Source organism: Ambystoma mexicanum, chromosome 12 (genome assembly GCF_040938575.1).
Source record: "Ambystoma mexicanum isolate Mex_15411 chromosome 12, UKY_AmexF1_1, whole genome shotgun sequence".
Classification (NCBI taxonomy): domain Eukaryota; kingdom Metazoa; phylum Chordata; class Amphibia; order Caudata; family Ambystomatidae; genus Ambystoma; species Ambystoma mexicanum.
The window spans coordinates 1,253,193,398-1,253,216,458 of NC_090936.1; the positions used below are offsets into that span (position 1 = coordinate 1,253,193,398).

At 49.5% G+C, this 23,061-nt stretch overlaps 1 protein-coding gene across 2 annotated transcripts in view; it reads right to left on the reverse strand.

Annotated features, from left to right (window-relative positions):
- The window catches only part of APPL2 (adaptor protein, phosphotyrosine interacting with PH domain and leucine zipper 2), a 697,737-nt gene that overhangs the window by 405,694 nt on the left and 268,982 nt on the right, over positions 1–23,061 (reverse strand). For both annotated transcript variants that reach the window (XM_069629945.1, XM_069629944.1), the window contains exon 5: positions 10,052–10,139. In XM_069629945.1, the coding sequence (XP_069486046.1) occupies positions 10,052–10,139 (88 nt within the window). The remainder of the gene's footprint in view (positions 1–10,051; positions 10,140–23,061) is intronic.

The following is a 23,061-nucleotide window of genomic DNA, read 5'->3' on the forward strand; positions in this document are numbered from 1 at the left end:
TTCTTGGTTCTGTGGGATGCGCCGAGGACCTCCCCGATCCTGCCCCTCGCAGCTTCGGTTCCTTCCCCCGAGCCCAGTGCGTTTCCTGAAGAAAGAGCAGATCAAGTTTTGCCCTCCTGAATTCCCTGCAGACTAAGGACCGCTTGGTTGGGGTGTTCAGTCCCCGCACATTACATACATGCCAACATTCTGTGACCAAAAATCTGTAGGAATCTTAATGTTTCAAAAACAGTAAGCAGCATAATGACGACATCATTTATGTCACATCAATTTTATCCAATGAAATACATCTGGGGTTAACATCTGCTGATTATCATGAGATGTCCAGGCAGCAGGGAGCTGAACCAAGAAATACCCACTGAAAAGCTATAAATCCATCTATGTCAGCAGGTGCCTGCTTCGGGGGAACCGGTCTGAAAAGGCAACGAGGTGATAACATATCTGTATACCCCAAGGGAAGTGACTGCCGCAAGGGCTCCTGCAAATGCAGCGTGTAAGGCAAGCCCCAGAATAAAAGCAATAAAGAGATAAATATATCTGGCAACATGGGTGAGTTGTTGGGGGGGGCTGAGGTTCATGCATGGGCCATTTCAACTGAAAAGTTGGCAATGCCCTGTCCCCTGCCCTTGACACATCAGTTGTTAAATATTGCATGGGCTCCTACAAATGCAGCTTGTAAGGCGAGCACGCAAAGCGCACATTTAAACCACCAGAACTATCAAGAGAAATATATTACTGTGTTTAAGAGTACTGACTGGCAACATGGGGCCCCCTTGAGGCACATGCATGTCCCCTTTCAACTGAATAGGTGGAAGGGCCCTGATGCCGTCTTTACCCCGTTAATCTATTTTTACACAGATTTGTAAACCTGACAGTTAACCTCAGTGCTTTATAGGAGCAGGCTCTGCCATGCTATGGCTGAGTATCGGCCTGCTGCATCATATATTTTACAAGCACTGCTCTGGCAGAAAGCAATACTGAAATGGAAGCTTTTATGTCACATTCAGCCCTGCATGCAGCCCAAGCACGGTCCTTTATGCGTGAGATTAGAAAACACCCCACTGGAGGTAATTCAAAAAATGTTTCTTTCTAGACGTGACACAAACGTAATATTGCTGAAGCTAATTTTCAGTGAATGATGTTCAGAATAATCCAACTGATTTGCGATGTAACTCTAGCTCCCTGTGCTCTGTAACCCTGCTATTTAATTATACTTATAACAAAAGGCACGCACATCAAGGAAACCCAGAACTACAACAAACTGCCACCGGACCTCGAAACACGTATTGGCTATTTCTGGAAACTGTCTCAGGGAAACACAAATAACTATAGCCGAATGCCCATTTGGTTTGCTTACTGGTTGCTAGCTGTGGCTGTAAATATAAAAGTTGGGGGAAACCAGCTCTGCGATGGATATCTGGTTTTGGAAACATGCATGAAATCCCTGGCTGCCAAGCTCCCCTGCTGCTCGGGGTCAATCCATTTTGTAATCTCCCCACAGTTTAGGATGGAGGGTGAGTGTGCATCAGGATGTGGGAAAGAAAGCGTGAACTCAGCAAGGAGATTGGGCCAGAACTCCATCGGGGACATATCCGTGATCCTTTCAGAAAGGAAGTACCAATATTCTTGGATCCCATGGGGCAGTTGCTAGGGGCTCCCTTCTCATGGACGGGCCTTTTTTAACTGAAAAGGTGGAAAGGCCCTGATGCCACCACTGCACTGATGTCATTAAACAAAACTTAATAAGTAACTAATTACTCAACCTGCATCAGAGATTATGATTGTAGACTCAGACTACGTTTTCATTTAGCCCCTGTATATATTTACAGCTGAACACAGAGAGTGACAGGCCCAAGCCTGAAGGGAGGAGAGCACGAGCACATGCACCACAGTGCACTTTCATTTCAGAAGAGTGACTCAAACACTATCATTGCACAGCCATCTGTGCCAGCCTCTGCCTCTCCTCACCACTGCCTGCCAAGTATTTCACATTGCTGCTGAAAGGAGGGACAAAAAAATACTACTTAATGTACACAAAGGTGACGCTGTTCAGGAACGCAAAGCGTGCAGACGATGCACTAGACAACAAAACGTACCTCGATGTACACCAAATTCAGTGATCCTTTTGGCGTTTTGAAAGTAAAGAGCTGTAAAATGCATCATGTTTGGCAAAAAATGACCCATAGTAAGAAGAAGTGGGTTGTGTGTGCCCATGACGTATTAGTGGGATATTGTTTGGCAATGATTGACAGTTTACCATATAAACATAAGCTCTTATTTTTGCCGCAGATATACTGCCTGACCATTGTCAGTGGAGAGCACAGCTCAAACGTGCGTCTTTTCGAAGGGACAGAGGACCTCAGAGCGCACGAGTCTTGGGTCCACGCATAAACCGACTAGCGGAGGATTCTTTTGCAGAAACGGTTGTGGTTTGAGCCAAACATTTTGGACAATGAAAACAGAGCAGTATCTCTAACTCATTCTATTGCAATTAATGAATTAGCTTTTTCCCCGTCATTTTCCTTTCGGAAGACTCCGATTTACGCAGAGAGGCGCTCTCTGGTATTGTCCAGGCTGCCCCCTTCCCACGATAGACTCTGCAATAGTCGCTTTGTGACACAAGTTTAGGGATTTTTTATTGCACAAGAGACAGAAGTTATTTGTGACACGTTACCAAAAATAAATGCGGAACTTTTCTGGAGAGTTCCTTCTTAATACAGCTTCATCACACCCCAAACCACAGACCCAGCTTCCGATCCTAGAGCGACCGTTTTATTGGCATCTCTTTGAGGCACTTTGTTATTGTTCAAAACAAGAAAGAGTCTACACATCTACGTAAAATGTACACGTTCAACTTTGAAGAGTGACACTCGTGAACGTGGCTGTACTGCACGTGCAAGCTCCAGTAGATAAGACTCCATAAGTTCAGAAGAATTTCTAGTAAAACACCAGCTCGGAGCTCTGAACAAACATGTAGATCATAGGCAGGCAGCTCAGAGGCACGGCATGGCTGGCGCAGGCGCGGTCACACTGACACTGAGACCTTAACCCCATGGAGCACAGGGAAGAGAGTGTCTGTTTCACTCCAGGCAGCGAGCATGTCATCATCAATCAAAATGAATGGGCCATTACGCCCACCTTCAATACACTGACTGGAGGATGCTGCTCTGGCCCTGGCAGCAAGGCCTAGTGGAGCCTTCATAAATCAGTAGGTTTAGACAGGAAAATCGGTAGGCGGTAGGACTGCTTAAATAGCGGTATCCTACCGCCTAAATCGGTAGGGTTGGCAAGTATGACATTAAGGGAACCCACGCCCAGGGCAGGCAGATCCTCAGCCATTGTCCAGGATCAACATCCTGCTGGATAGCTCACTCTCAGCACTTTTCCCTTCCCGCTCCTTTTGTATTATGTTCTGATCCCCCTTGCCCTCTCCGCCCACCCCCCAGGTGGGCCTAAAACCTATCCCCAACTGCGCCCTGGTCCCCCCTCCAAACTTAACAACCCCAACTATTTCTTCAACCCCCCCTCCTTCCGCCCCGGCGTCCAGCCAAATAGTTCCACCATTGCTGGTAACTGGCCGGACCACCAGCCTACCGCCTCCGGCTGGGCTAATGCCGAAATTCACTCCTCCTTGAGCCCCCCCTTCCCCGCCACCTCCCTCAGCCCCCCTCCTCCAGATAACCGACATACTTGCTGTTCAAGGAGGCCCTGTATATTCTTGGACCCCATGGTCCTGGAAGTCAACTCGCCTTTGGGCCGGGTCGGACGTTACGTTCTCGAACTGAGTTCTTTGCCCGGTTCCCCCAAACCCTTCTTCACTTCCAGATTGGTGTTTCAGCTCCCAGTCTCCCCCGGGCCGGACCGGCCCGCTCCTCCGTGCTCGGGGTCAGTGTCCTCCCTGTCCGTCGCCGGGGACGGCGGGTTCAGTTTTTTTAATTTCCGTGGACCCGTCTTCCTTCTCCTCTCTCCCTGTGGGCTGCGCTCTCTGGCTCCCTCCACTGCGATCCCTGTGGGTTCTCTCTGCGGGGTCAGGTCCAACACGTACTCTTGGATGGCTCCCCTTATGTCCTCCTCTGTGATCAGGGTCGTCCGTTGACCCTCGTATTAGAACGTGAGGGAGAAGGGGTACCCCCATCTATAGCGCACCCCCTTCCCTTTTAGCATTTGTGTTAGAGGGCGGCACATCCTGCATTTGGTCAGCGTGTATGAAGAGAGGTCCTGGAAAATGGACACTTGTGCATTATTATAAGTTATCTCCCGTGTCTTCCTGGCCTCCTCCAGTACCTTTGCTTTTTCGGTGTAGTAGTGAAAGCAGACCAAAATTGACCGGGGGCCCCCGGCTCTGCCCCCCACTCTGTGGACCCGATCAAACGTTGGTCCGGTCGTCATCTCATCCGAGAAGAGGAGGATGATGATGTCCCTCACCACCCGGGTCAATTCTCTTTTGCCCTCCGACTCCGGCACCCCGAAAATCCTGAGATTGTTCCTCCGTTCCCTATTTTCAAAGTCGTCCATTTGCCTGGCCCTCTCCTCGTCCCTCTTTTCTAGAGCAGCTAGTCTCAGGGCCATATCCCTCTCCTGGGTCGTTGCTGAGGACTGGTTGGTCTCTAGCTGCAATAGTCTGTCTTCAACTTTGTCCACCCTTCGGTCCATGTTCTCCATTTTCTGGGCAATGTCCTCCCGCATGTCCCTGATCTCCTGCAGGACTGAGGCGAAGCCCTTTTCCATTGTAAGGGTGGGCGGGGGCGAGGTCTCCGACTGGGCCATTCTGATCTTCCGTTCCGGGCCGCTATTCACCCCTCTGGCGTCCTGGTAGCGGTACTCCTGGAGGGTGTTGCGCCAGCTCATCAGTCCTCCCTTCTCCCTCCGGCCGGCGTTCCCCGGGGGGCAAGAGAGAACACAATTGGGAGACCAGCCTCTCTCTTTCAGGCAAGACTGCTCCTTGAGGGGCTGTCTTTGGGTGGGCACACGCCCCACCAGCCTCAGGCGGGGGCCTTGCACCCTTTTCCTACCGTCTGTGGTCGTCTGTTCTTGGGGTGTGGGGGGGAGGGGCGATGATATATATCCGACTGCGGCGCGCTGGTTTATTCCTGTTGGCCGTGTTCCTTTCAGGGTTCGCCTCCAGGCGGGCACACGCCCTGGGAAGGAGCCCAGGGGCCACCACCTGCGTAGAATCCGTGTTCGGGGTCCCCCCCTTTGAGATCCTATTGTGCGGGGGGGTCTGGGGTTATCTCAGCCTTCAATTGCCTCCAAACGCCCGGCCACCGAGGAGTCCCTCTGTAAGCCCCCCGTGTCCGAAGGGGACGTGCGGGCTCAAACCTTCTTCCGCCTGAGCCACCTCAGTCTCTGGGCCGGGTGCGGGTCCCTCTCACCTTCCTCACTTCCGTGTGCACCGGTGGACCCGGGAGCCTTGTTCCACTATCCTCCGCTCGGGTGGTTCTCCCCAGGGTCCGTTGGACGGGGCCTCGGCACCCCCGTTGCTTGACGCTGTATTTGGGGGGCCCAGGTCAAGCGGGCTGCCTCTCCACTGGCGGGTCCAGACCCGTAGCTCGAGGCGCCGCCACCAGGGGCATCCGCCTCACGCCGGCACCGTCCTCCTGTGCCGCGAGGCCCCGTCGGTGGAATCTTCGCCAGATCGCTGGCGTTCTCTATGAGGGGATCGAGGGGGAGAGGCCAGGCGCGCCCTCAGGCCTCTGCGGCGTCTGCACACCGTGACTCGCCACGCAGGAGGCAATCGGGGCAGCTCTTGGATCCTCTCGTTGGGCCGCGAGGCCCCGCTCTCGGGCACCTGGGGGTCCTTTGGCATCGCTTTTTCGCCCGGGCAGGGGCCCCGGGGTTCACCGCCACTGCGGGCGACGAATGTCCCCTGGGGTGGACACAGGGGGGGGGGGGGCTCAATCCCTCAACACGGCCCAGTTCGGCGGGAGCAGCGTCTTCAGGCAGCCATCGCCTGTGCGCCCCCTGGTGGCCTCCCTTCTTGCTCTTCTGCTGCTTCACTCCTGAGCGTTTCCAATTTAAATTTGAAATGTAGATCGCATTTACTTGATAAAGTCCCTTGGTGGCCCAGATTCCTTTGTAGGTGTATGACTATCGACTATTACAGTATTCCCAGAAGGCTCATTATTCTTGGGCACCACCGACTCCGCCCCTCTCACCCACCTCTGTAGAAATTCCAGCACCTTTGAGCAGTCTGTTAAGGATTGGAGGTCTCCCTGTAGAGAGTAAGTCAGCCCCTCGAGGGCCGCAAAGTTCCATACTTTTCTGACCCATTCATGTTCCATTGGAGGGTCCTTTGACTTCCACTTATGCACTAGTACTAGTGCCCCCGCCATCATCAGGATGACGTATACTTGGCGGTCTGCTCTCGTGGCCAGTGTGTCCAATGTTTCGTTTAAGCCTAGCAGAGCCAGGCCTCTAATATCCCCTCCTCCCTTTACTCCCAGGGTGTGTTCCACTGCGTCCTGCATTACTCCCCAGTACTCTTGGATGTGCGGGCATTCCCACCAAATGTGGCTCCAGGTCCCCTCCAACAAAGTTTGGTTTCTAGGGGGTACATTTTGTGGAGTTTTGCCGGGTTCAGATGCCACTGTAGCATTAATTGTAACCATATTTCCTGTATTTGGGGTGACCTTATGAGTTTAGGTATGTTCGCCCATAGTTTTCCCTGTGCCTAGTCCTGGATATAAATGCCCATTACACTAGTGGAAGGACATTCCTGTGGAATTTCAGGATTGTTGATAAGAGCAATACTAGTGCCTTTCTGTGGCCGAGTAAAGCTGAAGCAATGTGCGTCCATCAGGGTGAGTGCATTAACCCGTTCAATTCCACCGGCAGAAGTATGGGGTGCATGTGTGTAGTCCCAATGACCCTGAAGAAAGACACTTGTGTACTGTTTTGGGCACCTCACAAAAGGCCCAATCCTGCTAAAGTCTGAATGTGAAACAGCAAGAACCAAGGAAAACCTGAAATGGAGGCGCTGTAGCGCAAGAATTTCTGATTGGGATCTGAATTCCGTCTGTAAAAGGAATCTTGCTTTTCAATGAGACAGTAAAACTAGGAAAACCCCCGATTCTTGGAAAAGGGCAGAAATCTATCCTGTTTATAAAAAGGGAGGGGGTGATGAACCAGGGATCTAGCCCCCAATTTCCCAGTTACATTCTTTAGGTAAAATATTTGGGCAGGGGCTGCTTACTAGAGTCGAACAATCAGAGTGTCGCAGTCACCTACAAGCTGGCTTTAAGAAGGGGGGTTCCCAACTGTTGACCAGATCTTCAGACTAAGACTAATTATGGATACATACATTACTCTAAGGAGTGGAACACTACATGGATCGAAAAGCCGCTTTTGATAGCATACTCAGGGGAAACTATGGAAAGTATTGCAAAAATAAAAACACACCCCCACCTTTACTAAAAGTCATGATTGACCTTTACTCAGATTCAAATCCCATGGTTAGGTGAGGCTTGGGGGTGAGCAAACAATTTTTCCCGGTGCAACGAGACAGGCTGGGTCGGCTGCTGGGCTGGGCGGTGGCAGCATCGTTTGTTGTTGGGGGATACCGGCGGCGTTGCGGCCCCGTCTCGGTCTGTTATGAGCCTGTGTGGCTGGAAGACAGGAGTGCTGATGGGCTAAGGCTATGGTTAACTGAGGAGGTGTTCGCTTGCCCCCGCCCAATCATGGCAGAGGTGCAAAAAAATGCATCAGAGGTGGCAGGCCAGTTTCAGCAAAGCTACAGACTGACTCCTGGTTACAGCTGGTGGGACCCCATGTATGGTCAGGGCACAAAAGCAACTGTTCAAAACCATTTTGGTGGCAAATAGGGAGTCTGCTGCCTTACGCATTGGTGCAAACAGAAGGCATATAGTGTATGCAACAACAGGTGCTATTCAGCCATATCTACTCCATAGTGATAATCCTGTAGACCGCTGGGCTTAGACTCGAGCACGGTTTAGTGCGCAACCTACAGCTTGCCCCTGCTGTCAGCGGCCGGCGGAGGATCTCCTACACTTTGCATTGTTCTGCCCACACAGATGGAGAACACGTTTGCCACTACTCAGATTGGCCGGCATGTTTCAGGCTAAGCCTGCCTTATGTTATTTGCTGTCGGCAGCTACGATTCCAGTGGCCTGGGGCATGGTGGACTATTTGAGACGGGTCTGGTATCGGAGATCCAAAACCGTGGCACAGAATTTGATTGCGCTCTGAAATTTTAATCGTAATTAATTGTTTGGCTGCTCTTTGTGGATATTACCCGACTTACACACATGCACATTTTAAATCTGTATGTATTGTTTGTAAATTTATACTTTAGATATACTTTTAATACGTTGAATTCACTTTTGTAATGTATGCATTTTTATTCTGTTAACGGTTTATGGATAATTTTTTTCCGAATAAACTTTTATGATGATGATGATGATGGTGGATATATACTGGCTCGAATTTTCCCTATATTTTGATGGGATGGTTAATGGTCCCAGTGTCTCACTGGTAGCCAACGCTGACACCCCCAGAAAGGTAGAGATTTTATTATGTGCGGATTATACAGTTTGCACCCCCAAGACTAACAAAGTTAAAAAATAAGTTTAAACATAGTTGTCTAGATAGTGAGTTGGAATTTAATTCTGCAAAAACACAGATTATGCGATGTGGGAAAGGAGTAACCATCGTATGCATCTCGAATCATAAATCGAACAGGAAGCCATTGAAGAAGTAAAGGCGTTGGATTATCTGGGAATAAGGATTATCAACAAATATTCCTGGGATTCCCAGTTACAAAAAGCTAACCTGAGCCTAGATACAAGAGGCACTGGTATCCCAAGGTTCTCAAATGCATCTAAGAGCAAAGTCCTGTCTCCCGATAGAGCACAGGCAGCAGCTCGGTCATTATATGATGCGGAGATCTGTGGCCATCGCACATCAGCAAAACGTACCATACGGAGATTCAGACCCCCAGGTTATTGCGGCATGTTTACCTGATTAAGAGGTCCTGGAAAAATGCTGCAAAAACTTGCAACTTTTATGCCGCAAAATATTTCATGCCAAAGTATCCTGGAGGGTTTGGACAATAAATGGATCAAAAAAATCCTACTACTTCCATCAAGTGCCCAGACGCAGCACTTCAACTTGAATTAGATTGGATGTCTATTGGTCAGTGAGCTGATGTAAAACCACCGATGTATTGACTGCGCATTTGGTCAAATGATGCCCTGAGAAAATACAAGGAGGCCAAGGTAGATGTTATTGACTTGCCATGGTTCCGTCACGTAAGGGGATGGTTCAAGCGCCTTAGATTAGAAAACCTCTGGTGTAACCCAACAAACATGACAGCCGAAACCAAAAAGGGGATGTGCAAGCTAGAAGAGTGGATCCAGGCAAAGTAACTGGACGATTGCATGAAACCATCGAGAGAGTCGTCCTACCTGAATATGAAACACGAATATGGAATAGAAGAGTATTCAGTATTGATCGAACCCTCCTGCTAAAATGTAGACTACGAATTCTGCAGTAGTCGGCTTTAGCACTCCAAGGAAGCAAGAATATATGGATAAATGTCCTTTCTGTCCAGATTGTGTGGAAACTGCACAGTATTTATTGATCTTGTGTTCTGCTTATACATGTATTAGAAGGGACATGTGCAGCCTTCTCTTGAGAATCACGGTGTGAGAACTAGTAATGCTTATTCAGATTTGACTTTTGCGCTTTCCCACTTCGAAGGGCTAGTTTTATAAAAAATACTAAAGCAGTGACTTTAAAATTTGACAAAGTGACAGAACTTATATGAAGTGTAAAACATTTTAAATCTCCCAAGTTGAGATTGTTGAAACATGATCATAGTGTTTGCATAGATAATTAAGGGCGCCAGCAATGGCTTTATAGGACTTCTTGAAATTTGGTAAGAGAAGAGAGCTTAAACTTCGGGGGTCTAGACCCACTTTGCTGTCCCAATTTTAGCATTCATATGGCATCTTTTAGGATCCCTTGCATTTATGGAGGTACACCTTTATTGCCTCTTGGCCGAAATAAAAATGACTTGAAACTGAATCCTTACCTGTAAGATCTTTCTCTCGGAATTGTATTATTGGTAAGACCATGGTGTCCGCAAGCTGTTTTGCAAGCTCTGTGTGAAGAAGGTTGAGCTGGAATAAAAAAAAAAACATTTTAAATACATGCTACGTGGTCTTCACATTTACTTGACAGGTTGTGAGACAGACGTGTAGTATGACAAGGTTTCCTATGCTCTATACAATAGAATCAATAGCATGTTGCCACAACCTTAAAAACCCAATGATTGTGGGGAAGAAGCGGCGTCTCCTAAAATAGAGAGGGCACGTCGACTGACAGAATGTCGCCGTCACGAAGCTCGATTAATAATTAATTGAATGATGGAAGACAATCTAAATCCCACATGATATGAACAGGTGTCATTAACACACGTGATATCCCACATTCTTAAAATCTGGTTAAATCCTATATTACTTTACATTCGAAGGAAGCAGCTATACAACAACACACATCTCCCCTGTCCTGCATCAGTCACTCCGGTCCTGCATCATTCACTCCTTCATGGACAAACTCAATTTCCAGAGAGTGTTTCAATACTAAAAGGAGTGCAAAGGTTGAAGATTTGCACTGGACCTTATTGCGATGAGTTAACATTCTGCAATAGGTTCAAATGAGCAGTGAAGTCATGATGTGTCATTCTGCAGAGTGAATAACCCCAACATCAAATCCTCGATTGCATCTTATCCAAAATGTGATCAAATAGAGTAAACGGGCAAAACACTTCCAATGCTAAAATGGTATGTCCAAGCAAAATGATTACCTTTGACTTTTGAAATATTTGCAGAACCATAACTGTGTATGTGATTACCAGAATGCATGCCAAATCTGGGAGGGTTGACATTTCACGTGTCAATGGCACCACCGTTCAAGCATACGTTGTTCGGGACCCAGGACGACTTCCGCTTTGTAGATTTAATTCCAATCTTGCAAGTGCAAAAATTAAAGGGGAACCTGGTGAGTGTCCTGTCAAGGGGGAGGGAGCCCAAACCAGACTCCCTGGTAAGGAGGCTGCATGGGAGCAGACCTCATCCCAGCCCCTCCTTACCTCGAGTAGTGGCGGCTGCTATGCCACATTGAGGAGCTGGGGAGCACCAAGACCAGCAACGGGAGCCACGACTGAAGGGCCCAGCCCAGCCTGGCATGGCAGCAGCGACCATACAGCGGCATAGTGGCATGCAGCGTCCGTGACAACACCTGCCGCCGCAAAGGGATAAGAGTGCTGCTCCAGCTGGCCTTCCAGTATTACTACCCCCTATACTAGTCATCACCCTCTATTTAAGGTGCCACGTAACACCCTGTAACTTTGCAAAAATGCGATTGCTAGTAACAAATTAATTTGATGCATCGGTATGAAATTTTCCAAAGATCTTTTCGGCATGGGCCCCTCAAATTTGTTAACTTTGCTCCACATTCGTGCAGTTTCATATTTTGCATTGTTTTCCCCAAAGGAGAACATGCACATTCATTGAACAGGTGCACAGCCCACACCGCTGGATGGATTTGCTTCACGTTTGTACCAAGTTGGGAAGAAAGCAGTGCCAATGTGCCTTTCCGTGGTTTGGTGCAGATCTGTCCTGTAGTTTTTAAATGTGGTTGAGAACGTGGTGCCACCGGCAGGGAAGTCTCGCCAATGATGGTTTGCTGCTAGTTTGCTTCTCGTGCGTTCTTTCTGAACAATGAATAGTGTTAGCAGTCTCAGAGAACCGCCGCCCGTGAGCCCCTCACTCCCCGAACACAGACACACAGTACGTGGTGTTGGTAGTGCGGGCTCCCCAGTGGCTCTGATGCCGCCGGGAATGCCAGATTTATTTATAGATGCACGCGACGGAGTGAAACGTCACTCCGTCGCGTGCGCGCCCTTAAAGGGCCAGCACCACACTCCTTTTTCATAACAACTACTAAACATCACATCACACAATATCAACAAACCTGAATGCCCCCGTTTATTGGTACCCACCCTGGATCCCCAGATGGCACCATGCTCAAACGGCTTAAGAGTCTTCATTACGCAGGAACTCGCACTTAGTCCATGACATAGTCCGTAAGACGGGCAGGTTTCCCCTCGCCCTGTCTTCAGGGGGTACCTCCTGCCTGTCTCTCTGACAGGCGTTCCTTCGCCTTGCCCCTCACGGGTCGGGGACTCCACCTGGATGGGATGTCGCCCTCCTTCGTCTGGCGCTTCCTCCAAGTCCATGTCCGCCATAGTCTCTGCCATTGGCTCACCCAGTCTCTTAAAGAAGCTGGCATTCCTGATGACAGATGCTGTTCCATCAGACGCGGTCACCATGGATCCCTTGACCGCCACCACGTCCAATGGAGCCGCTCATAGGTGAGAGACAACTTGCCCTGCAGGTGGCGATTCCTCACTAGCAGGGTGAGCCTTGGTGGTCTTAGACCTCTCCGGTTGTTTTCCCTTTCTGTCCGTGCCCTCTCCTCTCCTCCTCCAACTGGTCATTGTTGATGACAGTCAGCTCTCGCTCCCCCACCTCCGGTATTATGTCCCTTGGGCACCGCTGGAAGAGTGCCTCCGCTGGCGCCACTCCTGTGGAGGAGTGTGGAGTGACTCTCTATCCTCGCAGGAACACATAGTGCCCTTTGTAGGCACTCGCCCCTTCCTTGTGTAATCCGGAATACCTTATTCAGCGTGCGCATCATCCGCTCCACTTCACAGTTCACACGAGGCCACAGCGGACAGACCTTCCTGTGGTGGATGCCTTATTCCTTCAAATGATATTATATGATATGGCATTTATAATGCACCTATAGACAAGTGGGGTGTCGGCAAACCTTTCGCCCTGGAACGGGGCCCCGTTGTCGGAGCATAGAACTCTGGGCAGTCCATGAGTGGCAAAGATCTTCTCCAGGGCTACCACCACTCTTTCAAACGCCACAGACTCCACAAATTCTACCTCCGGGTATCGGGACCACTCGTCCGCAACCACTAGGAAGTGGATGCCTCTGGTTGTGGAGCCAAAGTCTGCGTGGACCACTTCCCACAGCCTTGTTCCTCTGGGCATGGTCTTGATTGATGGCTCACGCTGTGTCAGCGAGACTGCCTGGCACCACACACAGGAGGCCACGAATTCCTCAGCTCTCCTCTCTAGTTCAGGGAACCACACTATTTGCAAGAGGCGAGCCTTTGTTTTGGGTGTACCTTGGTGTCCCTGATGAGCCAGAGCGATGATCTGTTGAATCTTGGCCTGGGGGACCACAATTCTGTCTCCAATTAGCAATAGTCCCGAGCCCGAGAATGCCAGTTCTACATGAACCCGCCAGAGCTGTTCCATGGGCCACCTTTGCCTCATTTGTTCTCCGGCCCATGGACTGCATCACCGTTATCCAGGCTCCCTGTTCCATGTCCGCCTTCAGTATCCCAAAACATGTGTCTGTCCTTGATGCCTGTTCCAGTTCCTCCACCTGCACAGAGTTTGGGGTGGCCGCAGGGGAGTTGCTAGGTCTGGAAAAGACCCGGGGCTAAGCTGATGTCAGAACTGTTGGGACTGGGGGCTAGCTAGTCTTTTGGCTGTAGCGCCTGAGATTCTATCCGGGGCTACAACCAAAAGATCAGGGGCTATAGCCCCCTTAGCAACGCCCCTGGGTGGCCGCCTCGATCACCTGCCGTACATGATCATCTGCCTCCTTCATGCATGTGGACAGCTGAGCACCCCCTCTCGGGTGCCTCGAGAGGTAGTCAGCAGCGTTGTTACTGCCCAGGCGGTAGATCAGCGGCACACCATACTCTAGGAGTGCCAGCATCCATCTCTCTATCCTCACTGGGGGTTTGGATGATGAGCCCACTATTATGGGAAATAGGGGCTTATGGTCCGTGACAACTGTGACTGGCCTTTCCAGGATGTATAGGCGGAAGTGTCTACAGCCCCACAGCACGGCCAGCGCCTCCCGCTCAATTTGTGAGTATCGCTGCTCGTATATGCTATCGGGCGGACTTCTTGATCAACCCCCACCTGCGTAAGGACCGCTCCCAGGCCGTAGGGGCTGGCATCTACTATTAGCTCAGTCTGTAGAGCCGGGTCAAAGAACGCCATGGTGTCCTCAGCAGTGAGGGCACCCTTGATATCATCGAAGGCAGCCTGCTCGATCGGCCCCCACTGCCAGGTTACGTCCTTCCTTGTTAGTGTCCGCAGCGACTCAGAGCAGGACGCTAGGTTCCGTATGAACCGGCCACAGTACGTAACCATGCCCAGAAAAGCTCCTCACCACAGCCACATTCTCCGGTGGCCTGGCGTTCTAAATGTCTTTCACATTGCGCGGATCAGGGACACGCCATCCGCCTTGAAAACAAAGCAGAAAAACTCAGTGGTCTTGAGAAATTCGCTTTTGTCCCCGTGCAAAGTTAGTCCCAGGGAGCGCAGGTGCTCAAATGTCTTTGCTAGATGTGCCAGGTGGTCAGCCTCTGACCTTGCGAACACCAGAAGATCATAGCTGATATTGAGTACCCCTTCCAGGTCCACAAGGGCCCCTCTGATGAGGTTTTGGAACACCTCTGCCGCTGAGGAGACTCCAAAACAGTCTTTTGTACCTATACAGCCCCTGGTGAGTGGTCAAAGTGGTGATGTAGCGTGATTCGGGGTGTAGGACCACCTGATGGTACCCAGCCCTGAGGTCCAGCTTGGAAAAGAACCTAGCACCCTGCAGCTCAGTTATTCCGTCAATGGTGGGGGTTAGGTGCCTCTCCCGCTTTATTGCCTTGTTGGGCAGGCGCATATCCACACAAATTCTCACCGCATCAGGCTGCTTGGATTTGCGGGCAATCACAATAGGAGATACCCATGGGGTAGGGCCCTCTACTTTTTCGATGATGTCCAGCTCAACGAGGTTATCTAATTCCTGATCCACCATGTCTCTGAGGTGGAAGTGCACTCGTCGATGTTGGAGCACCACCGGTTGAAATGACTCATCAATGTGTAGCCGGACAGGTTCACCTGCCATCTGTCCTATGCCCTCACACAGAGGTGAGTGCTTGCTTAGTAACACCTGGATATCGTCTAGATACACTGGGTATGCAAATGTTACAATGCCAAGGGCCTCTGCCGCTGCACAGCACAGTAGGGTGTTGTTACTCACTGGTGTGACGTAGAACCTGGCCCGGATTGAGGTCTCGCCATACCTCACATTTGCAACAAAAGCACCGTCCAACGGGATTGGCTGTTCACCCCCGAATGTGAAGATGCGTGCCTTCGGTGCAGACAGGCAAGGTGGGGATTGCATAGTGTCAGTATTCCCTGGCCATTACGTTGACCGATGCACCAGTGTCCACCAGCATTGGTATTGAATCCCCATTCACCAGGGCATTACACCTGGGATGTTGCTTGGAGTTGGATTTCAGGACGCCCACGCTGGACACGAAGAATACGTTTTCTTCTTCGTCACCCTCGGGACAGTTGCCGTTGTCCCCTTGGTCCACCTGAGCCAGGTTTGATGATCGCTGTGGGCGGAAGAAACTCGACCGGACGGGCCCTCTGGGAAAAAATGTCGGTGTCACAGCCCTACACATGCGGGCATAGTGATCAGCCCCTCCACAGCAGCCAAACGACTTTCCTATGGTTGGGCACTCTGCCGGATGTAGGAGGCTGAATTCACACTTCGGAAATGAGTTGGTTACCGATTGTCTTAATCCCTGGTTGCCAGCCGGGCATCTAGACTCTCGCCCCTGCCGATGGCACAGATGTCTTCCCCTTTCCTGGGGCGCACTCCTGCCTCCATTCTGGTCACCCACTCAGAGACCTCATGGCACCTCCCCAGTTCTAGGATGCAGGGAAGGGTGATGCCCGGCTCTGTCAGGATCTGACGGCGCAATTTGCCAGACACAGCCCTGGATGAGTTGATTTCTTATCATTGTGTCTGGGTCATTCCACGCACAAGGTACTGCCAATCTGCGCAGCCTCCCATAGAACACATCTAGAGTCTCATCGTCGTTTTTGTGTGCCGCACCCATCAGGAAGCGTTCGTAATCTGCATTTGCCATGGGCAGAAGATGATTGTGGAGTGCATCCTTGGCCGCCACATATGACCCATTTGCTGTTTGTAGGGACAGGAATAACTCATGTACCGCAGGGCCAGCACAGTACAGAAGGGTGGCCAACTTCCTATCATCACTAGTCTCCATGGTGGCCCTAAAGTACATTTCTCACCTGTCCATCCACATCTTCCACCTTGGCCCCAGACTTGATGGTGCGCCCGAGATATCAAACTCAGGCATTGGATGTAGGGCGCCAGGTGGTTTGGGTAGAGGTCTTGGCGGCAGTGTAGGTGGAGGCTGTTGGCCCATTACTGGAGTGGCTTGCTGTTGGTCAGCGGCTGCAGCTTGTCTTTGGCTCATGATCGCAAGCGCACAGGCACCCCAGATGTAGAAGAATAATGGGGCCGCAACTCACCACCACACTTGCAGGTAGTCCTTCAGCTGTTGACAGGCACCAGATGTGGCCACTGGCAACCCCACAGTCACAACGTTCCTCAATGTTGCAGAGCAGATGCCAGGGAGTGTAGAGGTCCCAGAAATTGAGCAGAGTGGACCCAGGGTGTACACAAACAGCAGGCCTTCCCTGGTTCCACACCCAATCATTCGACGAAAAACAGTGAAACTGAAAAATTAACTTCCAAAGAGCAGGTGCTGTTTCCTGTGACTGTCCGCCACAAGTTTGTCCAAAAATTGAGGCTTGATGGCTCACTGCCGCTACGTTGGAAGCCGTGACCTCTCAATGCCTACTACTTAAAATGGCCGCGGACCGCATGGATCAGTCCCCTCTCCGCGGCATGCTCCGTGAAATGCCCCTCATAATAAATCATTTGCGCACTTCAGAAGGTTACCCATTGCCTTTCCCGGGTGATAATCCGCAGCTCGTCGCTACTGTTAGCAGTCTCGGAGAACCTTCGCCCCTTGAGCCTCTCACTCCCCGAACACAGACACACAGTACACAGTGTTGGAAGTGCGGACTCCCCGGTGGCTCTGATGCCGACGGGAACGCCACGTTTATTTATAGATGCATGCGACGGAATGAAACGTCATTCCGTCGTGTGCGCGCCCTTAAAGGGCCAGCGCCACAAATAGCAGAGAGGGGGTAGGGGCATGGATGTAAGGGTGGGTGTGGGGTGATAAATAACCTAATGGCCCATTGAAAGGTTGTTGATGGCCCGACAAGATGTTAATTCTATCCCAGCACCGTCGTCTTGTAGGAATGAACAATGTATTTGCAGACATTATTTAAACTGGACATTTTTTGGGAGATTTACTGCGAGATTGGCCTTCCTGCATTCTCATGGACATAAAAGAAAGACGTGTGACAATTAGGCACCGACCTCTGGAAGGGGAACAGCATGGCGAGCTCTTCATCATGAGAAAAGACAAAGGGAAGAGGGGGTGCTCTGTGGTTACATGCTCATGCTGCTTATAATGGGGGGCTCTTAGAAAGAGCCTTTGGGGGTGCAGGGAGGCAAGAAACCAGAGTGGGAAGAACATTGAACGTGTTCCAAGAAACCAACATCATATAACAATGCATATATACAACAAACAAAATATTTAATAAAGGAAAAAACAGGGTACAAAACAATTGCCAAAACCCCAAATTAGCGATGTTAAATTTCCCATCCATAGCAGTGTGGTGGAAAACGATAGAAATACATGTGTCATGATCGAGTGTTGACCAAATAGCAACAAATGGACAGCTGCATTAAGTAGCAAACCTGTGCTTATGCTGCCATATTAGTTTAGGCAAAACCAGAATAACTTAGCCTGGATCTGGCGAAATGTTGGAATTCATCTTGAATAATGTGAAACACGTGCACGTGGAGACGTATTTCCTCCTGGCACTCTTAAGCAAGAACGTTTGCTTTGCACCACACGGTGAGGTTGTGACTGCACCGGTTAATATTGGCTGACGCCGCTTTATAGACTAAACTAGAAAAACTATAGTACATCTTTAGAATAGGTTCACAGCTGCAGAATGGAATGTGGGGTGTGGCTGATCTGCACAGGGCCAGGCGAAGTAAAAGAGCGACATTTCTTCTTTGAAGTGTTTGTCATAAGTAAGAAACTCAAAGTGAAGTCCTTAAAAAAGTTGACATGAACGTGCATTTCTTAGATCTCACCTCAACAACCCACATCTTCCCGTTTCCCGTTCTCCCTTCTACACTCCATCCTCCTTCAACTCTTGGCTCAAATTGAATAATGAAGGTGTTAGGCAGAATTGCATGCAGTTCCCTCTGGGACCGCCACATAGAATTAGGACTACAGGTGTAAGCAAAAACAACCTTTGGTATAAGTATTTACTACATAGTTTTGGTAGCGAGCTGAGCCGCCAGGCTTATCTCAAGAGTGAATGTGAGGAGTACAAGAGGTTACACTGAGGTCTTACAATCACAGTGGTTCAAATAGACACTTACACTCAAGGTTTCTTGCAAAACACGTATTCATTTATTACACAGTCCTTTAGAAAACATTCACTAGAAGGAGGCAACTTAATATTATACACAAACACACTTCAGTACTGAACCAATAGGTTTGAGTAAATTAGGCTCCCCTGAAATAAGAGCAAAATAGCATTTCAATTACTTTCAATGGGAGTGAAAGGCACAAGTTTAGCAGAATAGACCACAAATACTTCTTTTAGGCAGTGCAAATAATTTCAGTTCACGATTCCGTTCAATACGCCATGGCCAAAGTCAATGGACTAGTGTCTTGAATGGGAAAGAGCAGTTCTTGTAGTAAACAGTAGTCTTTGCAAAAGTTCTCAGAAGTAGTTTGTACGAAAAAGAATCATATTGGGTTACAAGCTGATTAGGCCTGCAAGTTGGGAAAGTTCCACGAACGTTCACCGCGAGAGATGCATGCTCTCATTCGGGCTGCCACAGTACATTAGTATGAAGAACAAAATGCAGCCGAAGACGTTGGTTCCTGGCAGTTCCTGCAGATCTCACTGTTCCTGAGCCTCAGTCGTGGGGACGAGAGGGAGGACATCGGGGGACTCCTGCACTGCACAGGATCGTCGGAAAACACTGACAAAATTGAGTCCCTTCAGTTCTAGTAGTTGTAGTTAGGGAGAATTCTGTATTAAGGCTAATTTCCCAAACCTAGTGAGTCCCCCAGCAGCTTTGCTGGATTTTTGGGGTTTTTTTTTTCTCTTGCCAAGAGTGAGACTTTTTTTCTCCCACTCTTAGACATCATTTGAGATATCCTTTGACTTTGTAATGTGTTTTATGGGCTATGGGGTCCTTTACTCCATAGGGTTTCATGTGTTTTTGGTAAGTGTGTTACACAGCACCCTCAGTGCAGTAACACAGGGGTGTCATAGTGACCCCCAAACAGACTCCATACCCTGGGACTGACTACCGTCTCCCAGGGCATGTAAAGTCACCATTGACTTTACTAGTCTCAAATTGTGAACAGAACCAGTACAAACCATCATATTGTGGAAGTACTGGTAGGGATAATCAGATTGCCCCTGGGTCTGTTTTTCGAGGGGGCACTGTGCATTCCCCCCTTGTCGAGTTTCTGGCTGGTGGCAGTGGTTACCACGTGAAATATTCCACCAGAATATTTCCTATGGGTTTTTCCCATTCATTTTAAACGCACCACTTTTTTGGTGCAATGATAAAGATACCGCCGGGTTATTTATTTAATATTTATTCCCCGGTTGGGTCTTTTTGCCAGGACTCTGTTTTAAAATGGCGTTTGTGTTTGCCTCTGTAACTCCAACCCAAGTCGAGCCCTTTGTTCCACATTTTGGCAGGCTTCTCCAAAGAAGCCTCCAAAAGTGGTGCCACTCTGTCTGGGTCTACAGGATGTGTGTGAGGGGGGTTTAGGCACCCTGGACCGAGTTGCCTCAGAAACTCAAGTCGCACTCTTGTGTGATTGGTCCAGTGCCACTTAGCATGTTTGAGTGACAGCTAGGACTGATGAATGGGGGTTTTCTGCATAAAAGCAGGGCTTTGGGGACTGGAACTTCAGAAGTCACCACAGGACCAAAGAATCCGAAGAGGGAGACGGTGAGCCAACCTGCAACGACGACACCACCGGTGGAGCCCTGCTGAATCGTTTCACCACTTCCCATCGACAGAGAAGATCTTCATCCCGGAGAGTCTTCTTCCTCTGAACTGGTGGGGATAACCAGTTCGCCCTCTTTTTCGCCTTCTTGGATCGTCTCATGGTCGAATCGCCCGTGCCAAGCACCCCGGCGGCCGGATAGCCACGCTTCACCACTACCGCAAATAAAAGGGTAGTACCTTTTAACCGGGAAACTACGCGGCTGGTTTCTTCCCTGGCAGTGCAACGACCTCCAGCTTTCCTCCACGTCGAGATCTTCTCTTCCCCTGGACAAAGCACCGACTTGCACCTGCTGCCAGGAACAACTGCCCCCGCTGGAGCTTTCTCACCATTTCAGGTACAGTGTCCCGCCTGGTCTCCCTTGCAACAGACGGTGCAAGGTGTCCCGTAAATCCTTGACTTTCTATCCTGGGGTGACCTGGGGACCTAACTAACTAACTTTTCCTGACTTGATCCAACCCTTTTTGAACTATCTGCAAAGACTCTTTAAAGTACTATTGAACTGTGTGATCTTGGACACATTCCACCTTGCTCTCTCCAAGAGTGGGCCTGGCCTATGACTTTCTTGCTCCTCAGTAGACTCTGCCTTTTCTAACTTGCTCTGGTTCTCTTAACGATTTGGTATTGTGTATTTTCCTAATTCTGCCTTTTTCCCTCCCTTTTTAACTAACTTATTGGAGTGCCATTTTAGGTTCAGCGCTCACCTCTGTCTGTAAATAAGTGGTGTTTTAACTAAGACTTGTTCAATAAGTAATCAGGGATGTATATATACTTATAGTGACTGTGTTTGAACTTGCTTGCCATATAAGTGTTAATGTATCTTACAAAGTGTGTTTTTAAATAAATAAATACTTTTATACCCAAGCTCTGGTCAGTGTTTGCTTGTGCTACTGTATTTTGGTACCTAATGTGTATACTCTATATACTGTCTAACTCTTCTTGAGAGAAGTCTGGCTGCTCAGCCACAGCTACCAGGTAAATCTGGGTGGTACAGACTGCTACCAATTGGGTTTACTGCCAACACCTGGAGTCTTAAGCCTTTTGCAGTGGTCCCTAAGGGAAATGCACAGGTTTCTGCCTAACAGTAGTTCAAGCACACAAGCTGGTGTCCCTCTCCCTGGTTAAACCTAACCAGCTCAGAGAATGGTATCCAGGTGGCTTACGAGTTGATTGGTCCCACCAACTCAAAGGAAGAAGTCGTCCTTGAAGGGGCTTCTCTGTCGAGATGAACTTGGCGATTCGGAACCTGCAGGATGGCTTCACCGGGCAAACCAACGGTCCAGGAGTTGCAGCAGCCGTCCTCTTCCAGCTCTTCTTCGGTTCTTTCGTTCCTGTGGTCGACTCTGCTTTCCAGTCCAAGAGAGACGTCTTTTTAACAGTTTTCTCCCTTTTATTCCAGCCTAGCTGTCACTCACCCAGCGGGGTGGCTGTCCTTGCTGGACAGTCAGCCAGCCAATCACGCCAGAGTGCATTTGGGTCTCCTAGGAGACCAAGCACAGGGAGTTTCGGGTACCTCTCTCACTTCCTGCCCACCCCAGACACTCAGGTGCCAGAGGCGGTCTTCAGTCCTGAAGGCCGCCAAAGGCATACGAACAAAGGGACCAAACCTGGTTTGACGTGCAGAGACAAACTCTAGAAGGACCTTTCCAAAAAGAAACCCCGGAAAAAGAAGACCGGGACATGTTTAAACAAAAGGGCTTAAAGGCATGGTCCAGTAAAAATGTTTATTGTCCTTACGGGTCGGCCATGTTTTTTTAAGCCTAAGTGGCTCGATTTTAGAAAACTTTCCTATGGACCTTACCCGAGTTTTCGTCCATTAAATGCACGCAAAAACAGGCACCAGGGAGCCGCCATTTTGTGATAATTCTATCACTTACCCCATCGCCCTGGCTGACCTGCTTCTGCGGCACTAAATCAATTCCCCCGCCCCTGAGCCTGTCAGACTCGTACCGCCCATTTCCCAACGCCAAAGCACGTCTTGTGTCAACATTCGCTGCGCTTCAGCTAATGACGTGTCGCCATGGAAATGGCAGGACGCCTCTTTCCTCAATAAGTATAAACAGACCGTTTCACAACGCACAGCAGCAGATTTTCGATTCCATTCCTCTCTCTGTTACTTAGAGTATTTTGTGACTCGTTTCTGTGCTCTGGTCAGCTACCTTCGCCGCTTGTAGCCCGTGTGAACACCTGTACCATCTCGGTAAATTATTTTACTTTGTTTACCACACAATGGCTACAATAATGCCCTACATGTACGAGCCCGAGTATACCGAGGAGGAACTACTGGAAAGGGAAGCACGTGAAAACGATGGGGATTCGGACGGCAGTTGGGAGGACGATTCAACCGATGAAGAGCCTGGGCCTAGTCGCATGGACGGCGTCTCCACCTGGTGCACATGCAATCGGTGCGAGCTAATGCCAACCGAGGAGGAGAACTGCTGCTGCCGAGAAAACTCGGGATGCCTGGCCTACATTTCGGAAGGCGAGCCACGACCGCAATGCATCACCGAGCTGCCAGACTTCAGGGCAGCCTGCCTCACACGGGCCGTGTTGAGAATAATGATGGTGCTTATGCACGAACTTCGCGCAACTGTTCGTCCTCGTAATCCGAGTAACGAGCAAGTATACTCTGCTTGTCATGCCACTCCTATTTCATGTTCTTCTACTACATCCTAAATTACATCTACATATCATTGTAACGCATGTAAGTCGTTCAATAGTGTGCATTGTCTAGATAGCATTTGTCCGTGCAGAATGCCATTAGTTACAAGAATTGTCATTGACAACAAACGTTTATTAAACTTATCTTGGTCATTTAAAAACCGTTTGTTTCATTCCTTTTCACAGGTGGTACAGGCTGGTGGCCTATCGTTCCTTTACATGATGGCTTCACGGGAGGCTTGGACACCGCGTTCGAAGACTAATACCCGCCTGTG